The 19,615-nt window shown below is 41.6% G+C and overlaps 1 protein-coding gene across 1 annotated transcript in view; it reads right to left on the bottom strand.

Moving 5' to 3' along the window:
• The window catches only part of DOCK5 (dedicator of cytokinesis 5), an 86,164-nt gene that overhangs the window by 21,358 nt on the left and 45,191 nt on the right, over positions 1-19,615 (bottom strand). The window contains exons 22-41 of the mRNA XM_040618037.1: positions 19,188-19,322; positions 18,367-18,478; positions 17,148-17,218; positions 16,068-16,174; positions 15,455-15,591; positions 14,638-14,733; positions 13,584-13,682; positions 10,811-10,905; positions 10,066-10,144; positions 9,431-9,531; positions 8,266-8,324; positions 7,617-7,771; positions 5,913-5,998; positions 5,234-5,390; positions 4,739-4,779; positions 4,535-4,625; positions 3,497-3,616; positions 2,619-2,708; positions 1,723-1,827; positions 233-374 (exon numbers count right to left, since the gene is read on the bottom strand). Coding sequence (XP_040473971.1) covers positions 233-374; positions 1,723-1,827; positions 2,619-2,708; positions 3,497-3,616; positions 4,535-4,625; positions 4,739-4,779; positions 5,234-5,390; positions 5,913-5,998; positions 7,617-7,771; positions 8,266-8,324; positions 9,431-9,531; positions 10,066-10,144; positions 10,811-10,905; positions 13,584-13,682; positions 14,638-14,733; positions 15,455-15,591; positions 16,068-16,174; positions 17,148-17,218; positions 18,367-18,478; positions 19,188-19,322 — 2,078 coding nt within the window. The remainder of the gene's footprint in view (positions 1-232; positions 375-1,722; positions 1,828-2,618; positions 2,709-3,496; positions 3,617-4,534; positions 4,626-4,738; positions 4,780-5,233; positions 5,391-5,912; positions 5,999-7,616; positions 7,772-8,265; positions 8,325-9,430; positions 9,532-10,065; positions 10,145-10,810; positions 10,906-13,583; positions 13,683-14,637; positions 14,734-15,454; positions 15,592-16,067; positions 16,175-17,147; positions 17,219-18,366; positions 18,479-19,187; positions 19,323-19,615) is intronic.

Consider the following 19,615-nt stretch of genomic DNA (forward strand, 5'->3'; position numbering starts at 1 on the left):
ATCCTAACAGCAACGGGTTTAACTCTGACAATATCAAGCTGTCTCTCTTTTTCAGTATGTTTAAGTTCGCTATTGCAATTCCGGACAGTTTTATTTAAATGCCCAGTGTTGGCTTTCAAAGTTCTGCTTGGGGCAGTAAGTTCCTTGTTTATTATTGTCGTTTACCAGTTCTGTTATTCTAGGAAAGGGGCAGATCCTGAACGTGCCAAAACGTATTAGAACCAAAAGATACACTGTTTAGGAGAAGACTTGATCTCTTCTCCTGGAGGGGCAGTACTGGTCATCTTCTCAGCGCTAGGGAACTGGGTCAATAGCTTCAGGTTGAAGTCCTCTCTTCGTTCATACTCTTTGCCACGATAGATAAAAATTTTATTCTGTGGGTAGCAGAAGAAAAAGAGAATTAACACTAAACCAAGCAGTGAGAAAGAGCTTTCCAAACGTACACGGAGTAGTCTCAGAGATCTAGTTTATACGAAGGCTCCCCTCCTAGCTTAACCATCAGAACACACGAGAGAAACACAGGCTGGAGTAAGAGTGTAGCAACTCTCGGGAGCTCTACAAGGCTCTGCAATGGCAACCTCTTACTTGCCTAGAAAAGTCATTGTTCCCCACACAGGTGTTACCGAAAATGTTTGTGCTTTCTAGCACTCTAAGAACACACACCTTCAACGCAAAATCAGTCCTCTGGCTGAGATTTCATAAGTAAGAGAACATATGTGCTGGAAAGTTCTTTAATGCAGGGGACTGCAAGCTCCTTGCCAGACCGCTTATGGTATGAGTTAACGGAGGGATCTCCCTGTGTGCAAAGACACGAGTTTTACCTCCGTTCCTTTCCTCGTTCTCTTCAGCTACCGGCAGTGAAAGGGCCAGCTAAGGCAGTTTTGCACTACAGACTTCAGAACAGACCATGGCCAATTATTTTTCCAAACTGGCCACCAAGCAGTGGTGGTTTCTGGAAGGGATGGATTCAAAAACATGACCCGGAGGTGAAAGCCTTCTATACCACCCAGTTACACAGTCCTAAGCTAACGTTTTTCTTTTCTGTTAAGCTTGGCTTCCATTTAAGATCAGCAGCTTCAAACAACTCCAGTCTGAAAATGCGAATGTTCCTTCATTTTACGTAATAGTCAGGAAGATTATCTAGTACGCTGCACCCTGCCCATCTGACTCACTTTGGCTGGATTCTTGTATTACAGCTAGCATAGATCCAGCAATGCTTAGCAGCAATCTCAAACAGGAAGCATCTTTGCATTTTAATTCTTCTGCGTGGGCCAGACTCTCACTAACGTGCTTGAGCACTGAAATGATCCATGTCCTGAAAATTAGGTTGATTCAGGCTGAAAAGCAACGGGATAAATCCTTTACAAGCTAAACATATTCTAATGGCAACAACCATATTTCTGTGGAAGCCTATAGGAGACAGATACAAAAGGTAGATTCTGTTTAAGTCCACATAAGAACATACCAGTCATCTAACAAAGCCTATTGCAACACACTGACTTTATTAAAGCTGGTAACATCTGGTAAAGCTGGTAAAATCTGGTCTCTTACTTGTCTCTCTTTCATATGCTGAAATGCTTTGAAATACTTAAGGGACTCAGATCTCTCAGTGTCATTCAAAGGAAAAGGAGTTTGGTGCCTGAATTTTCTTGGAAGCTCTGCAAAAGTTGCAACTTTTAGAGTACCCACCACTCCAGAACTTGAGGGCTGAAGAATTCTTACCCGGAGGAAAGAGGGGAAACCCTGACCATAGTATCCAACAGCAAAGTACTCTGGTTGAGGTCTCATTGCCTTCATAATATTCTCATAAAAAGTAGCTCGCTTTTTCTGAAAAAGAAAAAGTCACCAGCATTTTCACTTTGGAGTATTCAAGTACACTGCCAGACTGTAGCTTACACTCCCAGTGACAATTCCCGATCTGTTAGCTCTCTCCTACAGATAACTTTTTTCAATCGTATTTTGATACAGTATCTCATACATAACCATTTCCTTGGTTAAATATTTGCTTTGTCTGGGTGAAAATCAACTTCATTTCCTAGCCTGCAGACGTGAGAACAATGCCATGTTTTTTAGGATTCCAGGAAGATACTTGAAATGCTTAACTGTAGAAAGACAAATTAAAAATAAATATATTCTGCAACTGAGCAGACACAAGTGGTGACAAATGTCAGAGAACTGGCAGAAATAAAACTGGGCAGATGATTCTCATATGAAAGAACATAAAGACCATCTGGTTACATCTTTAACCGCTAAAAAACACAATTCTGAACCAAGATCATTCTATAGTTCTGTGTTCATACACAGTAGTTTTACCACAGGACTAATAAGGTGATGAGATTTATGGAGCCCGAAAATAAACCGTGCAAATGTTACCTTTTCGATTAACACCAAGAATGCTAAACATCTGCAAGCGCTACGTCACGCTAATCACAAGGTCAAAACTACACACTTCAAAAACAATTTATGAAAACATTCTTCTAATATTAAGCTTTACAAAACCACGGGGGTTATGTTGGTTTGTTTGTCTTTAACATAGATGTATTTTGGGCTTATCCTGCTCAACAATATTAATTTAAGCAGTCAGCAGCCTGCTGAAAATGGAGAAAAGAAAATCTTACCAGGAGATTACCAAGTCCCTCATAATCAAAGACCTTGTTTTCATACATGTCAGCCAACTCTTTACTTAGTTGAATGGCTTTTTCCCACATCTCCATGGAGGGTGAAGGGAGGCAGGTGGGGGATGAGAAGCACAAGCAAAATAAAAGACACAGTTAAAAGCATTCATTACCACAGATAGGTAAACAAAAAATTCAGCTGATTTTAATTCAGGCAGTACTTTAATGCACTGCCAACTTTCCCTTAGATTCCACGTTGAAAATTTTTTGCAATAATTACTATAGTCACACAGCTCTTTTGATTTGTAGATCTGAAAGTGATTTACAAAGCAAAGTTTCCATCACTACTCCTGATAAGGAAAACTGAGGCACAAAGAGGTGGAAGGACATGTCTAAACAGCAAGCAAGAGAAACCCAGGTGCTCTCCTCCCCCTACACACTTATAGCTCATCCCCTGCATCAGGCTTCCTTGGATTTGTCTCATTCAGCCCTGGTAGAACCGCCTGTCCAAAGGGCAACTAACACCAGTTCAGCATCAGCGAGACAAGCTATCCTTACTCAATGCACAAAACCTGACAAAAGCCATTACCCAGAAAAATAAAGGGTAATACCTATAGTTTCCTCCTCTACTCAATACCTTCAACAGGCTTAATTTTTCAGATGCTCTTTGACTAACAAGGAAGCGGAAGGATTCAAATGTCACCAGGACAAACACATGCCCTGCTCACAGCATACACATCCTAGTACAAAATCAGGCCTAAGCATCACAGGCCTGTTACGGAGTCACATCTGCTTTTACCCTCAAAACCAACTTCAGCCAGCTACCTCCACCGAGCCAAGCACTCCTCAGTGAAGTGTACAAACGCCGCAGAGACACTCACTTTGCCCCGGTCAAAGAAGGAGATGATTTCTTGGTAGAGTTTTTCCTTGAGTTCCTGCTGCGAGTAGACGTAGTAGCTGTCCCTCTGCAGGAGGTGAGGGACGCACGGCTTCTCGGACCACTAGCGCAGAGGGAAAAAAGGCAAAGTTGAAAGAACTGGAACACTTTAAGATGAACAAATCCTTAGAGTGGATAGATTCACCTTCTACAAGGCTGCATTCAAGACAAATCCCTCATGAATGCAAAGGGAGAGCAAGTTTTGCAGTGATACAAGCTGAGCTGGCTGACCAGTGTAAACTAGAACGTACAAACGCTGCAGCTCAGCAGCGTGGTTAGAGTAACAAGTGGCCAGCAAGCAGTAACTTCTTACACCCCTCCAGCCAGCTGCTCAGAAAAACATCTGATTATACTCTCCCACTAAACACATAACCAGCCAGAAAGCTTCAGCTCCATGCAGGTTTTTTTCTACGTTAGAAATTTATTTTCAAATCAGTTTAATAATTCATTTGAACTTGTACAAATTTGTCTTAGTCATATTTAAAAATCCCTTTAAAACGCTAATACAAGTGGAATTTTATCTGCAAAACTGGTGTGGTTCTGGCTTAAGGTCTTAAGCAGAGACACTAACTGAATGTGTATGCTTTATTAATCTGTGGAAGACATGAAGAGGTTGACAAACGCAAATTAAGATAGCTTAGGCTAACGCATTTCACACTGTTCACACAGAAGTGGAAAAAACCTGTACTACAACCCCGAACATGGACATTTTCTCCCAGCTCACTATAGCACTCTGTTTCAGAGTACTAACAAATTGATGCTGATAACACTTTTGCTTTTATCTGTTTAGCTGCTGTGCAACCTGCAAAACTGTGAAGCTCCTTAATGACCACTACAACCTAGATAACGCAAAGTCACATTTGAAAAAAAAAAAAAAAGAAAAAAAAAAGAAAAAAAGTGAATTGTTTATTCTGAGCTGTTTACACTTCATTTAAAACCCATACCCTGACAATGGAAACTAAGATTGGCTTCAGTGTAATACCTGGAGCAGCTCTGCGTGGAGGAGGAGAGTGTATGCTGCCTCTGTGAAGTTCTCACAGTCTGTGTGCAGGTCCCGGAGTTTGTAAAGATACCTAAATAAACAAAAAGCAACTGTTACTTGATGTGAAGGACTCCTGTACCAGTGTACAGAACACCAAGAGAAAGGCAGGCTTCTACACAGGTTTGTGGAGGGGAAACAGCCCACCTGATATAAATGTCCTCTCGTTTCTTCTCCTTATAAAAATTCTGCCAAGAATGGAAAAAAAGTAAAATTTTCACAATGTAAGGCCCTACAGATTTGCATCATCATCTCTAGACACAAAAGTTAAGCATCATATTTAGATATCTGAAACATCTTTGCATTCATTTTGCATATATGTGCACATATCCCTGCAACCATACCTTCAACATAAGATGGGACTACTATCACCTCTAGAAAAAGGGCAAGTCAAAGAGAGAAAGTGACTTGACCAAAGTCATACGGACTCTTTGCAGTGGAACAGGGCCCATGTTTTAAGCTCAAGTTTCTTGAACTAGCCATCCTTCCTGCCTGTGTTTCAGGACTTCAGATTACCATGTAGACATGGACCAGCCATATGACTCGATTAAAAAAAAAAAAAAAAAAAAAAAAATCCTTCCGAATCCACAAAAGCCAGGTCAGTAAAGAAGCACCCGTATCCAAATCCAGCCTTGCCCATACCAGCACGTTGACAGTGCAGCTCATGCGGTTCTCCTTGCTTTCATCATGCATGATTGTCCTGTAGTCCAGCAGGTTCTCCAGCAGGCTGCTGACCAGCAAGGCAAACACTTCTCCAGAAGTAGCCAGATACTTGTGCTTCCGACAGTGCTCCAGGAGGCTGCAGATACACCCAGAGAGACAGAAGGGAATACTCCATTACGGCTCTGAGCAGTGGTAAGCAGAACTTCAGCGTAAATTACTCAGAGAGTCAAATATATTCCTGGAACTGAGACTCTCACAGTGCAGAACTTCACACCAACACCCATGGACCTGAGACACCCAAGCCAGGCAGGTCAAAGCATGTCTTGTTGACTAAAAACCTGGGTTCTATTCTTGGTGCTCTCTACGCTCTAAGCCTGAGCCTGCTGTTCCCAAGCTTTTCCACTTACAACCCCCTTGCCAGTTTGGCACCTGCCTCCAGGATTTCAACTCCAAGTTTACGGTAGTTGTGGGAGTTGCTGCTCCAGAATAAAAGCATCATTTTAAGACAATCAATCTCAGAATACCTGATTAGCATTAAGATTCCTGTCAACTGCACTGTCTCCCTGTTCACTGGAGTAATGCATTTGGGTTTCTCTGCCTTAGAAAAATAGCCAACTAAGCTGTAAAAAAGCCCCTCCAAATTCTTTATGAAACTTACAGTTTTTCCAGCAAAATCTTGTACTGTTCATCCCCTCGGCCACCTTCCACTTCCTGGTCCAGCTTGGTTATCAGCTCATTTTCAAACTGCAAAGGCAAAAAAATCACAGACAGCAATTCTCAAGAGTGTGGTCTGAACATCAGTAATGCTTGTGGCTGGTGTTTCTGAACTGGCCTGCCATCAGATGCTGGTTTTACAAGCCAAGTTAGAGGACACTTTCATCGCTGGAGCAGAATAAAAAATGGTGAGGCGGCAAAATGACAAGACTGGAGCAAGGAAATACAAGCCTCATCCTACAGGCACTGGAAAGCCATGCTCTGGGGTAACTCTTCCCCTTCTCCCCCACGGAGTAACAGTTCGGTTTAGCTAGGATGGAGAAGCATTCCAGCAGCCATCTTACAGAATGTTCATTCACTCACCCTAAAGAAACAGGACTACTACCATCAGTTAAGGGCAAGCCACAACTTTGGCCATCACAAACACTCGTGACCACTAATTAAAGCAACTTCTCATGATGCTAGAACCGAGTCCTGTGTGATTGTCTGTCTAGCCATGAAGATATGCCCTGTTATGTGCAAGCAGGTCAAGAACAGAGTCTCAGTTGTAAGTGTAGCTAGTATATAAATACCACTGGAATGGAAAATCCATGCCACACACATCCTGCTTCCTTCTACCAATTCCCAAACCCCCCCAGACCCTGGGGCCAACCACACCAAAGACTGATGACCCCAAGGGAAGAAAGATCCCATATACCCATTGAAGCCGGAGTCTAAGCTGGTGCGAGGATGGTGCTTAGGGAGATGCACGTCACATTTGACAACAGTCTGAAATGCCAAGGTGGCTGCCTTTTGGATGGATGGCTCCTACCCATCTCCAGGGAGAAGACTGTCTACAGCACAACTACAGTGTCCCCTGCCTGCCAGTTGAGATGTTAATGTCCGATATCCCCAGAGGAAAGCTGGAAGAGTAAGTCCTTAGAAACTGCACTGAAAACTTAACCTCATGGCAAAAGCAAAGCTCCTCTTTTTCCTTCCTTATTTTGTGGTGCTTTCTCAGTGCAATAAAAGGTAATTTTCAGAGAAATTACCACGGGGTTGGAACGCAGCGGTCCGGGTTCTGTTCCCTGCTCTGTCCTTTATACTTGTGTAGCCTCAAGCAAATGGTGTCTCTCCTTCATATTGCTCTCCTTTCCCTAACGGTGGCATCAGTACTCACAAATGTGCTGTCAAATTTGAATTTAATGAGGGATTAGTCAGTACGTAAGCAACTACATAGTCTTAACACCGGACTGTCCAGCAACTGCCTTTACAGTAACCTACATTTACAGCCAAAGATCTGTCTTGGGGGAATTTATATGGTTGTTATAAACATAAATAGACAGTACTTTTTAGAGTACTCTCTTAGGGTCTCCAAATTGCTTCACAATTTGGATGTGGGTATTCACACAGCTGCAAATGTAGAAAGGTATGAAAACAGAGAAACTCATTAATTATCCAAGTCATGCAAACATACAGTCAGGGACAGAAATGAAGAGTCCTGACTCCTACAAAGCACTTACGAATAACCTCCTGAAGTTTTTGGCTTGTTTTGTGCATGTTTTGGTTGTTTTGTTGTTTTGTTTTGGTTTTGTTTAAATATTTTCTTCTCCTTCTTGCCCAGTGCATTCTGTGGAACAACTGTACTGAAGATGCCAGGCTCCCTTACCATATGGAAGTTTCTGTTCCCACTGAAGTTAAACTCGCACTGCATCATATCGAAGAAGATGGGAATGGTAGCTTTCCGTAGCTCAGGCTCTGGGACCAGGGTTACCTCCAGGATTGGGCCTACCATCGCTGGAATGAATTTGATTTTGTGGGGACCTGCAAGAAAGTCAACCAGATGCACCCTAATGGCACAATTTGGATATCCAAATACTTTAGCACATTATTCATATAAAGTAAAGACCATAAAACGCAGACATTCTGCTTAGAAAGCGTATTTTATGTGGGTAATGGCTACTTAAGGTAGAATTAACATGTTAACAGCTCCAAAATTCAGGAATAGCCCAAGAAAATAATTTAACTGAATTGTATGCAATGCTGCAAATCAAAAAGGCTCTATGAAAAATTCTACACTTTTCCTTCACGTGTCAGAACATCCTTTATAAGGAATCTAAGAAATTATCTCAGCAGCTGACATGAGAAAAGATCAGCTTTTGCAGGCTATTCACTGGGAAAAGATTTTGCACACTGAAACAGCAGAACCTTAAGTGTATTTCCCCCACATTAAACACGAGCAGCTTTAATAAAGAAATAAAAGGTCTGAAACCCAGCTTGAGAACTTGAATATAGATAATTCCTTAGCTGGCACTCACCCAGGTTGTACCACATATCCCTTATTTTGAAGCCGATTTCCTTCCTCATGTCCCCATACCTAGGAAAAAAAAAAGTATTAGAAAGAAAAAGAAAATGCTTACACATTGATATTACCTTTGCAAAGTTGCTAAATAAATTTAATGGGAAACCCACAAAATCTATTACCCTCTCCTTAAAAAAAAACACCACACAAACCTGAATATGCTGGGCATTTATACCGAGGGGTCTGACAGACCACCTTCCCTAAGGTCTACCACGAAGGTCCTCAGTATTACATACCTTCTGTTAGATGTTCACCTCATCTTTCTTCTTCCTTACCCTGCCCAGCACTAACACTCAATGCACAGAGGAAGAGGATGGCCACGTGCCATTATGACAGAAGACTGCAGATGCCCTAAGAGCAGAATCAAGCTGCAGCCTGTGCTGCTTCAAGCAATTCTACCCAGAATTTTGTTGCATTTGGTGTTTTTCCCTAAAGCTTTAACCGCTTATATCAAGACAATGCAAGAATATTTAATTACCAGGCTTCTTAAAGCTGTCATTACTGCAGAAAAAAAGATTACTTTGGGTAATGACAAACATTAGCTATATATGCCCTAACAACATTCTACGTCAGGATATTTAAGCACTTGTCAAAGATACTTAGGCAGTTGATTCCAGCTAAACGCAGAAGTAAAAGCTATTCAGTGCCTTTGTGAATTTGGCCAAGTTACTAAAAATTACTACTTTTGGGTTGATGAATGCCTCTGAAGCGCTCTCACTTTCAAAACAGAAAAAGCAAAGAGAGGGGACAAAAAAGTTGCAGGGCTTTTAGGATTCTTCTTACCTACCTTACATAACGGCTGAGGAATTGCGTAAGGTCTCGCTTTGGGAACTACGGCAAGCCTTCCCTTACACAACTTACAGTTAAAACAATCTTTTGGCAAGTTGCTTAAGTTCAGCTCAGACAGCTCAGGATCTGTCTGACCAGACTTAAGACCATCCACAGGGTAAAGACCTGACATCTGTCCTAGTCACCCCTCCTCCCTGCATCATCATTCATCAACCAAGCACTTCCATGGCATGCTTCATCTCCTCCTAAGATGGTACGGGGTATGTCCGGAACAGTACAAAGAAAGCTTCTTAAAGCAAAAAGGCCTGGCAACTTTTAAAATGTAAACTCACTTCTTGATAATTTTGTTGCGTTTGGCTTGCGAGAAAGTCTCCAGCTGGAGGGATTCATGAGTGAGAAAGGCCACTGCCAAATGGAAATAGTTATTCCAGAGCTGCGGAAGAGAAAACAAGTCTAAAATAGGAGAAGACAAAAGAAGAGCAACAACCAGCAGGACACCCAAACGCTGCAGTCTCCCAGGTAAGCGTTAATGAGCACACCAGGGACCTGGCAGGTGAGCCCGCGTTCTCAGCACAGCAGGCAAGCCAGAAGCATACAGCAGCTTCAAACTTCTCACCCTTTTTCGCTTGTACTTTCCAAGTAAGGGAAGCGACAGCGGGTACACCCACCCATACAGTGTTTTGTTCTTAACTAGTCAAGCACAACTCAGCTATAGGCAGCGTGCGGCTCGACGTGACCTTGTAAAGCCTGCAGCAGCTGTATTTGCTTGCAACTTCTTGCTGCACTAACCACGGTTCTGTAATTCAGAACTGCTTTGCATTCTGCTGCTTTTTTCTAGAAAAGATGATGGGCATTTTCCACAGGCATGCACCCTATCAAAAAAATCTGTTAACAGTGGGATTTTTTTGTTCTTCTTGCCTTTCAGGCCTGGGGTCCACAAGAAAAAAAAAAAAAAAGTAACTATTACCTGGAGTTCAAAATTTGCTTGGTCCAGAAAGAAACGGTTAAGTACAGAGGTAAATTGGTTCACTGCCCGGAGGAAAACCCTGAAAGAGATTAAAAGCGTCAAATAAAAGGTAGCTCTTGAAAAAAATAACATTGCAGATCTGGGTTTACACCTACGCATAAGCCCAGTGGACAAAAATAGATGCTCCCAAACAAGACAGGTACTCCTCTGGAATGCTATTTCACCTCTTTCCCAGTAAAGGGACATTCAGGCGAAGTTATTGCTCTGTTTCTGAACAAAAGAAACCTTGACTGGAGATTTAGCCAGTATAGTGACTCGCACGAGGCCACATGAAGTCCACGGCAGAGGACAGGAGTGAACCCGGGTAGTTCTAGTTTACAGGCCAGCGCACCAAACCCTTGACCGCGCTTAGGTCCAAAATGTTTGCCATTTGATTCCCCTAGAAGTGAAATTAAAAAGGCTTCTCTGATTCATGTTGTACCCTCCAGCAGGTAAGCAACTGGATGAAAGACTGCACGGTTTTGACCGTGTGCCTTTAGGCAGAGGAAGAAAGATTTCCAGTTCCCTCAACAGCGCAGGCACTACAATTTACTGAGATCTAATTTACATCACCCTGAAACTGTAAAAGAAAATAAGCCTATGTAACTCCAGTGATTTGCAAGCCTGCTTGTATGAGTCACCTTCCTTTCAGGACCAGAAAGGCTCCGAAGCAGCAGCAAGACTTAAAATAGCAGCAACCATCTACCTGCTCTGCATCATATTCATGACCATCCAGTCGGCGGCATAGACATTTTTTCCAATCAGATCCTTAAACATAATGAATGTTTCCATCAAGAAGTCCTGTTGGAAAAATAAAAAACAGAGCCCGTCAAGTTGAATATGGTACTCTTATCTGCATAAAAACACAGTGAAATCCAAATGTTTGCAATTGTATTGATTAATGACTGCATTAATTAGCAATCAATACACTTTAACTCCTAAGAAGGTTCTCTTATTGTGTGGGTATACTCCAGTAACTAAATTATTTCTGACATCTCATCCATTCAATTACAGAAGAAGAAATAACTCCACAGAACATGTTGATGTCTTTAATTAAATCTGTCTTTACTGTTTTGAATTAAGCTGTGTTGTAGGGAGTTCTGGTACACAAGCTGGATTAAAAAGCAAAACCAATATTCAAGGATTTGTTTCCAAATGTCTTCATGATGACAGTGTAACAGCCTCATGCAGTACCTTCTATTAAGATGGAACAATAATGTATTTTCACTTCCCCAATTAGTTAGGTCTTTTCTGGTCCAGTTTAAGAAGTACAGTTAAACAGAGGTAGTGGATGTGTGGTCAGACACAGGGTTTAGAACATTAGTTGTGCAAAAAGTAAACTGCTCCAAACAAAGCTGTACCACACCTTTAGACCTGGGCAAGGCAAGGTTGAATTGTAGAGTAAGAAAAAAGAAAAAGGAAAAAGAAGAGACATCATGAGCAAAAGACGATAATATCAAGACTACTGATCTCTACATTGTGGTCTCTACAGATACAAACGCGACCTGTGAGCATTTAAATGGATCCTATTCTCTAAAAAGACAGCACATCAGCATTCACAAACGAGACACACAAAGAAGGTCACATGAGAAATAACCACCTTGCAAAGATCACCAGCAAAAAAAAAAAAAAAAATTCTGTTGAGCTGAACAGCTTGCTCTAAAGAATTGGCAAGCGACATCGATGTAGAGAGAAAAATGGGCATTTCGTGCTGCCTCAGTAAAAATCCTTTAGGCATTATTAAATCAGAGCTTGATGGAAAGGCCTGGACTTGACATGGGGCACCTTGAAGATATGAATTAACTTAGAACAGTGTTAAACCAACCAAGTAACGATGCAATGCCAGGGCTGAAAATACCACGTCAAATAAAACCCAACAATAAACAACAAAAATAAAAACTATTATGGCAGTAAAACAAAATGCAATGTTCCATTGTTATTAACAACTACTACACCACCCCAAACATGGGCTTGCTTCTGTAGGTTTAAGGATCTGTAAAAATTGGATTAAAAATTGTTATTTTCTATCAGTTTCTGTTTAAATGCTATGCAGGTAGTTTAATTTGTACATAATTCACCCTCTTGATGTGTCTTTATATAGAAAAGAAATGTTCTCCTACTTGAGTGAAAAGATGCAGCACTATATGGTAAAACAAGACATCTTCAACTTGCAAGCTAAGCTTCAATCTGAAATTTACATTTCAGGGAATCTTTTACACACCTGTTTAACCTTACCTTGAAGTTAAGTTACACTGGTCTCCTACTAGCTCAACTGCTCTTCAGGAAAAAGAAAAAATTCTGAATTGAGGCCTGCTTGACATAAAATACATTTCAATTCTGCCTTGAATCCACCTTTTTCCAGAATCCATCAGCTTTGTCTTTCTAGCGCCCTTCGTCCTCAGGCACAGCATTGCTACATAACCCTCATTTACTTAATGAACACCGGCAGAATTCCTGAATCTACCTCATTTTGGTTTTTCCTTCCTTCACAAAAAGTTGGGTAATCTAAAATCTAAAACTAGATGATGAGTGCTCTCTACAGACAGTGCAGCCAAGTGGCATTTCAGATGGAGAAGGGACAGAAATGTGTGTGTCCTGTAGGTGGCTATGTTGCTCAACAGATTGCAAGCAATTCCAACTGCAGGGGGGGGGAAGAAAAAAAAAAGAAAAAAAAAAAAAAAAAAGAGATCACCTTGCCATCCAAAATGAATTACAAACACTGTCTTGTGGGTTTTGATCTAGCTTTTACAGGAAGAACAGAACTCCAGGCTCTTCCCCAGCCCCTATTTAACAAGCAAGCATTTCTAAATTGCAAAATGAGGAGTATGGGGACAAAAAAATAAAGCCAGAACAGTTGCTGTGTCGTGCTTCAGAAACACGCATAAATACTGGTTATGGTTCTGACTTGTTCTGGGCAGTTTGAAGAAAAACCTGGGCACAACTGTTAATTTGAAGCATCTCAAAAAAAAGCCCCCTAATGTTTCACCTGGTTTCATATCGAAAGTCTCGGGGGGACTCAAACGGAAGAGTTTTTAACACGGAGGGACTATTTTGCACTGCTGCCTACTAAAGCGTTTAATTAATCTCTAGAGGGGCAAGATAAGAGGGAGAGAACAGGATCACAAAAAGATACAGCGAGAGCAAGAGAGGGGAAAATGCTTTTCCTTTTATCTTCATTCACTCTTCCGGTTCCTGACTTTTTATTTGCACAGACTTAAAATAGCCATTAAAGGTGTTTTCAGTCAATGCTACAAATGCTATTCTCAGGCTCTACACTGAGTCAGCAACATCCACAGCGTGTACCCAGCAGGGGTGATGTGAATATATCCCCAGTGGCTGTGGCATTAGGTGCCCATAACTCATTGCTGATGAGCACAGTATAAGCACTCCAAACTGAACACAGCAACTTGAAATGACCTTTTAGAAGCAGAGTGTAATTCTTTATGGACTGAGCTAATGCCTCAGCCAGGCTGACTTACAATAATGTCCTGCCTGGTTTTGAAAGTATTGATGTAATGGTTGTAATGGAAATCATCCATCTGCCTCAGGATGGCTGTCATGCAGGCCACAAAAATACCCTAGAATAGGAAAGAAACAAAATATTTGATTATTTTCCTGTATTAAGCACTGTAAGTTCAAAGTGTGGCATATGCTTTCAGAGCTCTGCCTAATCAAATACCACTGATCACAATCCTGCTCCTCTGTGTCCTGGCACTGGTCTGTGTGACTGTTTATCCCTCTGCCCCAAACCAGTCAGGACTTTCTAAATTTCAAATACAGAATCTAGGTATAACTTTCTTTCTCCCCAGGGATCACAGTTTGCAAGACAAATGCATCCTCCAAACAGTGTAATATATATACACACACACACACACATATATATATATACACATACATATACAAACCACTTCATCATATCTTAAGGGTCTTTTCCAACCTAGATGGTTCTACGATTTTCAGATTTACTACAGCCAACTGTAATTCTCACAGCTGACATATTGGTAGCATTAACTCGAGCTTAGAGTTAGCAAAAATATGGTATTGCTATATATGCCTAGCTCTTGATTCTTCAGGCTTGCTGTACATGAAGTACAGGGCAGATTTAAACATACCAGCTTGCTTACACCTCCTAAGATGCCACACAATAGTCCGAAACGCCCCTTAGAGATGCCTCATCCTTCAGCATTTAATCCTATTCAGCCAAGGTGACAAAAAGAGCATTTTTTCAAGCAAAGACTCCGTGTGTATCAGAAACTGCACTGAAACCACATTCTTTGTGCAGAAGGGCCCAAAGGAACTTGAAATCACAGCCAACCGTGACTCAGTTCAAACTGCTGCTGGAGCAGGACGATTTGTACCCTAATACCTGGTCTCAGAAAACCACCAAAAGCCACGTTTTAGTGGCACAGAAGCCCGGCAGGAAACGGAAAGATGATTTCATAAACCACTGCTACACACTGAAATCTCCCAGGAGAATCCATTCCACGGTAACAAATGGTAAAGTAATAACTGAAGCAAGTAAAAGGCTCTCACAATGTGTGGAGACTGTCTGCTCATTCCAATCACTGTGCGGTTTATTCTCCGTAGCAGGCGTTCCATGATCAGCTGGATGTGGACAGCAGTGGGCCCCTGGGGATGTTCAATCAGGAAAATTTGAGTTCTTAATGTATGCTGCTCTACAGAGTGCTGCCTGTGTGGGAGGACTGCCCTGACAGTGCTTACTTGTTATTAGAGGATGCAAAAAAAGGAGATTTAAAACAGATGGGCATTTGATTCAAATACTGCAGGTACACACTTGGTGGAGAGCTAGCGTAATTATCTATACCAGCTTCATTAGCTCGTCCTGGCACAGCTAAACCAAAGCTGATGCCTTGATTTGGCTTTGTTCTCCCAGAACAGCTTTTCAGCTCAAACTTTTCTTTTCACAGCAACTAAGAATCTATTTCCATAACTAACATGGCGAGTAACTATGTTCTCCTGACTGAATAATGATCGTTGTCCCTGTTTCATAGCAGAAAAAATGAGAAACCAAATACTTTCATGACTTTATCCAAGTAATTCAACAAGCCACACGAGTAGCTGGGAATAACATTTTGCTCCCTAGAAAGGAAAGTAGCTGCTTTTTGTACTGTAGTGATAAACCACCAGTTCAGTCCTTCATGGCTCCTTTATAGACACAGCTACTTCACGTGCAAAGAGATTCAAAGAACTATACAGCAACACAAGATTTCTGTGAACATCAGAACTTCTTAATTCTTTAAAGCGTTAGTTGAGAAAGTATTTTTATTGGGCCGTAACTTCTCAAAAGAAGAATTAACCTCAATTTGCACCCGTGACAGTTCATGCTCACCACATCTTTCCGATCCAGGACTTCAAGAACATTGCTAAGTAGCTGGGAGCAGGCCTCATGGTCAGGCTTGTGAGAATTGTCATCCAGCTGGCCACTTAGCTGATCTATTAGTAGTGGCAGAAGAGCATCTCTGCATTCTAAAAAAAGAAACAGAGCACCACATCTTGTTGGTCTCAGGAAGTTCTTCAGCATTCAGTATACATGAGTACCACAGAGTAGCCTTCTGCTTATAGCTTTATCTTGGACACCAAACTATGCTTAAATCCACTCGAGCTACCGCTAACAGACCGAACAGAGTCATAAATAAACTGTAATTATACATATTGCATCAAATAGCGCGCTCACGCCTTCTGCTTCTGTCTAAATCAACACACGGGGTTGGGATCCTACAGCATTAGGCATCGCATAAAGACTGAGCAGCAAAAAAAAAAAGCTTCAGCTGTTCCATGGCAAGGACTATTTCTGAAGATGGATTTAACGCTAGACTACCACACTAGGCTACCACTGGTGAGTGACGTAAAGGCGTTAAGGGACACGGGAACCTGAAAGACATTTTTGTTTTTAAGGGTGTGTGGTCCCACGCAGAACCCAGAGACTTCAACACGCTACTTACCGGCCTGTTTGAACACATCGCTCTCGACTATCTTGGTCATGCAGTTCAGCTTCTGTCGAACTAACTGGTTGTCGGGAATACTTTGGATAAACTTGCTGAAGAGGACACTAGCGTGCAAACCACAAAGTAAACAGATGGTCAGCACTTTCACTCAATGCTCTTCCATCCTACACTTAGGCTGCCCTGCACCAGGGCAAGTTTTGTCACTGTGTGGGCATGTTCCCTGCAAGTGGCCTCCAGGTAAATCACTACGGAGCCCTAACTGGTTTTCAAGGAACTGTGCACAGGACTTTTATAAAACTGAAGAGTATTCAGAAATTGCAGGCTTAGAGCTCTTAAAATGAAGCTTGCAGCCCAAGATGCACTAGACACATCACAAAAGCTAACAAAAAGGCAGCACTATCTGCTCTCCGCTGCCAGCGTAGATAATTGTACTTACTTTCATATGGAATGAGAGCAGAGGTTTGCAAACTTCAGCAGACGGCTGCTGAAACTTGAAAACACTGCTACATACAACAGCAAAAGCATATCCTTCCAGATGCCCCCTTCATCAAGAGTGATGACTCATTACAATCTGAGATTTCATTAAATTAAATTCCATGTACATTTGCTGTCTGTCTACTGTTTACAAGCAAATTATTTGTGTCAGAACAAGGAGGCACGGTTGGGAGATTCTGGGCAAAGCTATGAGCACCAAAGAACAGAAATCCATACAGTGAAGTTCCTGAATAAATACAACTTTTCTTCTCCTGACCAAAGCCTCTGCCACACTTTTTGGTTTAGGTCAGAAGCAATCATGAAGAATTGGTGGAAACTCGCCCATTCTCAACATATCACTCTCCAGTTGTCAAATTTTGGTACTCAGTAAAATCTTGAAGAGTCTAAGAGCGAGCAGCTGAGATGCACAGATTCCTTTGAACTAAACTGACTTCCCTTGAAGCACAATATGTGCATCATCATGGCACAATCGGAGTGGTGCTTTTTTTTTTTCCTTTTTTTTTTTTTTTTTTTTTTTTCAGTTTTTAATTCTTCCCCACAGATGAGCTGGGTTTAGAAGACAAACAAATATAATGTGGTTACCTGAGCTCAACAGGGTCAAATACTAGTTTGACATCATTTATGATGCTTGGCAAATACTTTAAAGCTGCACCCTGCAAGCAAAAAAACACAAGGACATGAAACACACATGGAACCTAATTTAGACTAGGTAGTTCCTTCTAAAAGGGTGTCAAGTCTCAGGAACAATGCCCATAGATCACATGGCAAATCCAGTTTTCATCAAGAGCAAATATGCGGACACCTGTAGAGAACTGGCTTTAGATCAAATTTACACATCCAAAGAGCCTCCAGCAAGCACACATCTGCAGCGCAGAGCAGAAGAGGTGAAGGAGGAAGGATTCATAGCCAAGTTCTTCAGTCTTCAGAAACATCCTGCAGATCCAGGGATTAAATTCCTTAGAGTCTGACATGAAAAGCACTCGTCAGCTAAATTGACTCCGTGTTCTGCATGTGCACATAAGCAGTAACAAGTTATCTAGGTAGCAGCATGGCTTTCATAAATGCAGCATCCAGATGAGGTGCAAGAGCAACTAAAGGTCTGTCTGTGATGTGCTATGGCTGCAGCCAGCAGGTACTCTGACTGCGTGAGAATCAAAGTTGGGCCTTACGTCACCCAGGTGCTCATTAGAAGTTTAGAATCAGTCTTTGCTTCAGAGAAAGGAAACAAGTTAGCTAGAAAAACTGAAATAAAGAAAGCAATCTAAAGGCCTCATTGCCTTCAGGAATTTAGCAGTCTCATTGCATGGCTGTTCTGCTCCTCTTCAGAGCACAGACAGAAGGTTCATAATCCAGTTGACACCAGAAAAACAAGCATGTACAAAATTAAAGATACATTTAGAAACCATTTGGTTTTTCATGACTTTCATTCCCAGCATTACACCGATTTTTGCAGTAGTTTAGTATTTCTATCTCCACCACCCTCAAGCTTCGTGTTACTGGCTAAAGTGCCTTCCACCCTGCAGCAGGCTGCATCTTCACTGGTTGTCAGCTTTCACCCCAGCAGGTGCTGAAGGGTTTTCAGCAAAGCCACAGTTCTCATCTTGATGTGATAAACTTTGGAGTTTAAATATTCCTTTCCTGCCACACACAGGTCATTAAAACAGACATTCAGAGGTGGTGTGACTCATCTGAATGGGTTTTATGTGCCTCAAAGCTCATCCCTTTCCTCTGGTCCCACCCTCCCCAACTGTATAATTTGATCTAATAAAAGGTATTACCTCTCCCTGCAAATTATGCATACCTTAATCTTGACAGCCTCCTCTAAAGGCCGGTCCATGAGGACATTGAAGGAGAGGAACAGCTTGCGTATTGCATCATTAAATTCATCCCCATCTTCACTTTTCCCATAAAACCTACAAAGAACAGAAAGGGCTAGTTATACCCATAAATCTAGGCTAACAGTGTCACAGTAGCTGAAATACTATTTTATCCTGTGGAACAACATCTTAATGCAATCTCCTTCTACAAAGACATGAGTGTAAAAACGGCACCAGGGACTCTGCAGTGATTTCCTGCTGTTACAAGGAAAAAGCTGTGCTTTTGAAACTGCCACTGCACAAAATTCTGCTTGGGTTCCAAGCTCATTCTGTGCTAAACAAAAACGCCTGAATGAACATGAGCAAAGGACGCCAAACATTCGCTGCAAATCTCTGAGAATGTGTTTTGAGGCTACAGTAAAACCACTGTCACTGTCCATATCCTAACTGGACAACATGTCATCCTCACCTAACAAGTAAATGTGTGTGCATTTGTTTCTTGAAGTTTCTTAAAATGAGGAAATCATTCCCTATTTTAAAAGAAACAATGGATTCCTTTCCAGCACTAGAATATGCTTATAGCATGCTTGGGGCAAATAACAATTCTCCTCTTCAAATGACATTATTTCAATTTTCACTCAATTTATTTGCTCCAGCTGCAGGCAAAGGGCAGAGGGGTACTCTTCCTAATAGTTCCAGAATAGAGGATATGCTGAAGAATCCCCCCCTTCCAGCAGTGCTGACTGGAAGTAACTCCACTGACTTCCAAAAGGAGACAAAAGGATGGCAGCGACCTTGGTCTCACCTCAGGTACAATATTCGTGACTGAACAATGAATCGGAATAGGTACTTCAAGGCTTTCAGAGCGGCAAACAGCAATTCGGTCTTGCTGGAGTCATCAGCATTTCCCACGTAACAGTTTAGTACTTTGGTGAGTTTCCTTTGGAAATAAAACAAAAAAGAAAACTATTATAGAAACAGTTAAGTCCAGCTTGTTCCAGAGAGGAACTACAGTCTAATAAAACAGATACCACACAAGGGCTCCTCTTCACAGCCTATTTCCTTCTGAAATCTGGGATGCCAGATTTTCTGAGAATTGACAAAGTGGTTATGAAAAGTCTACAAATTTGTCTACTGATTCCAGCTTCTTGATCTGCTTTGCTTTTTCCCTAAAATGAACTGTTCAGGAAGCTGGAAAACCTATCACTACCGAAATGGCACTGACACCTTCTG

This window comes from Falco naumanni, chromosome 19 (assembly GCF_017639655.2).
Source record: "Falco naumanni isolate bFalNau1 chromosome 19, bFalNau1.pat, whole genome shotgun sequence".
Taxonomy (NCBI): Eukaryota; Metazoa; Chordata; class Aves; order Falconiformes; family Falconidae; genus Falco; species Falco naumanni.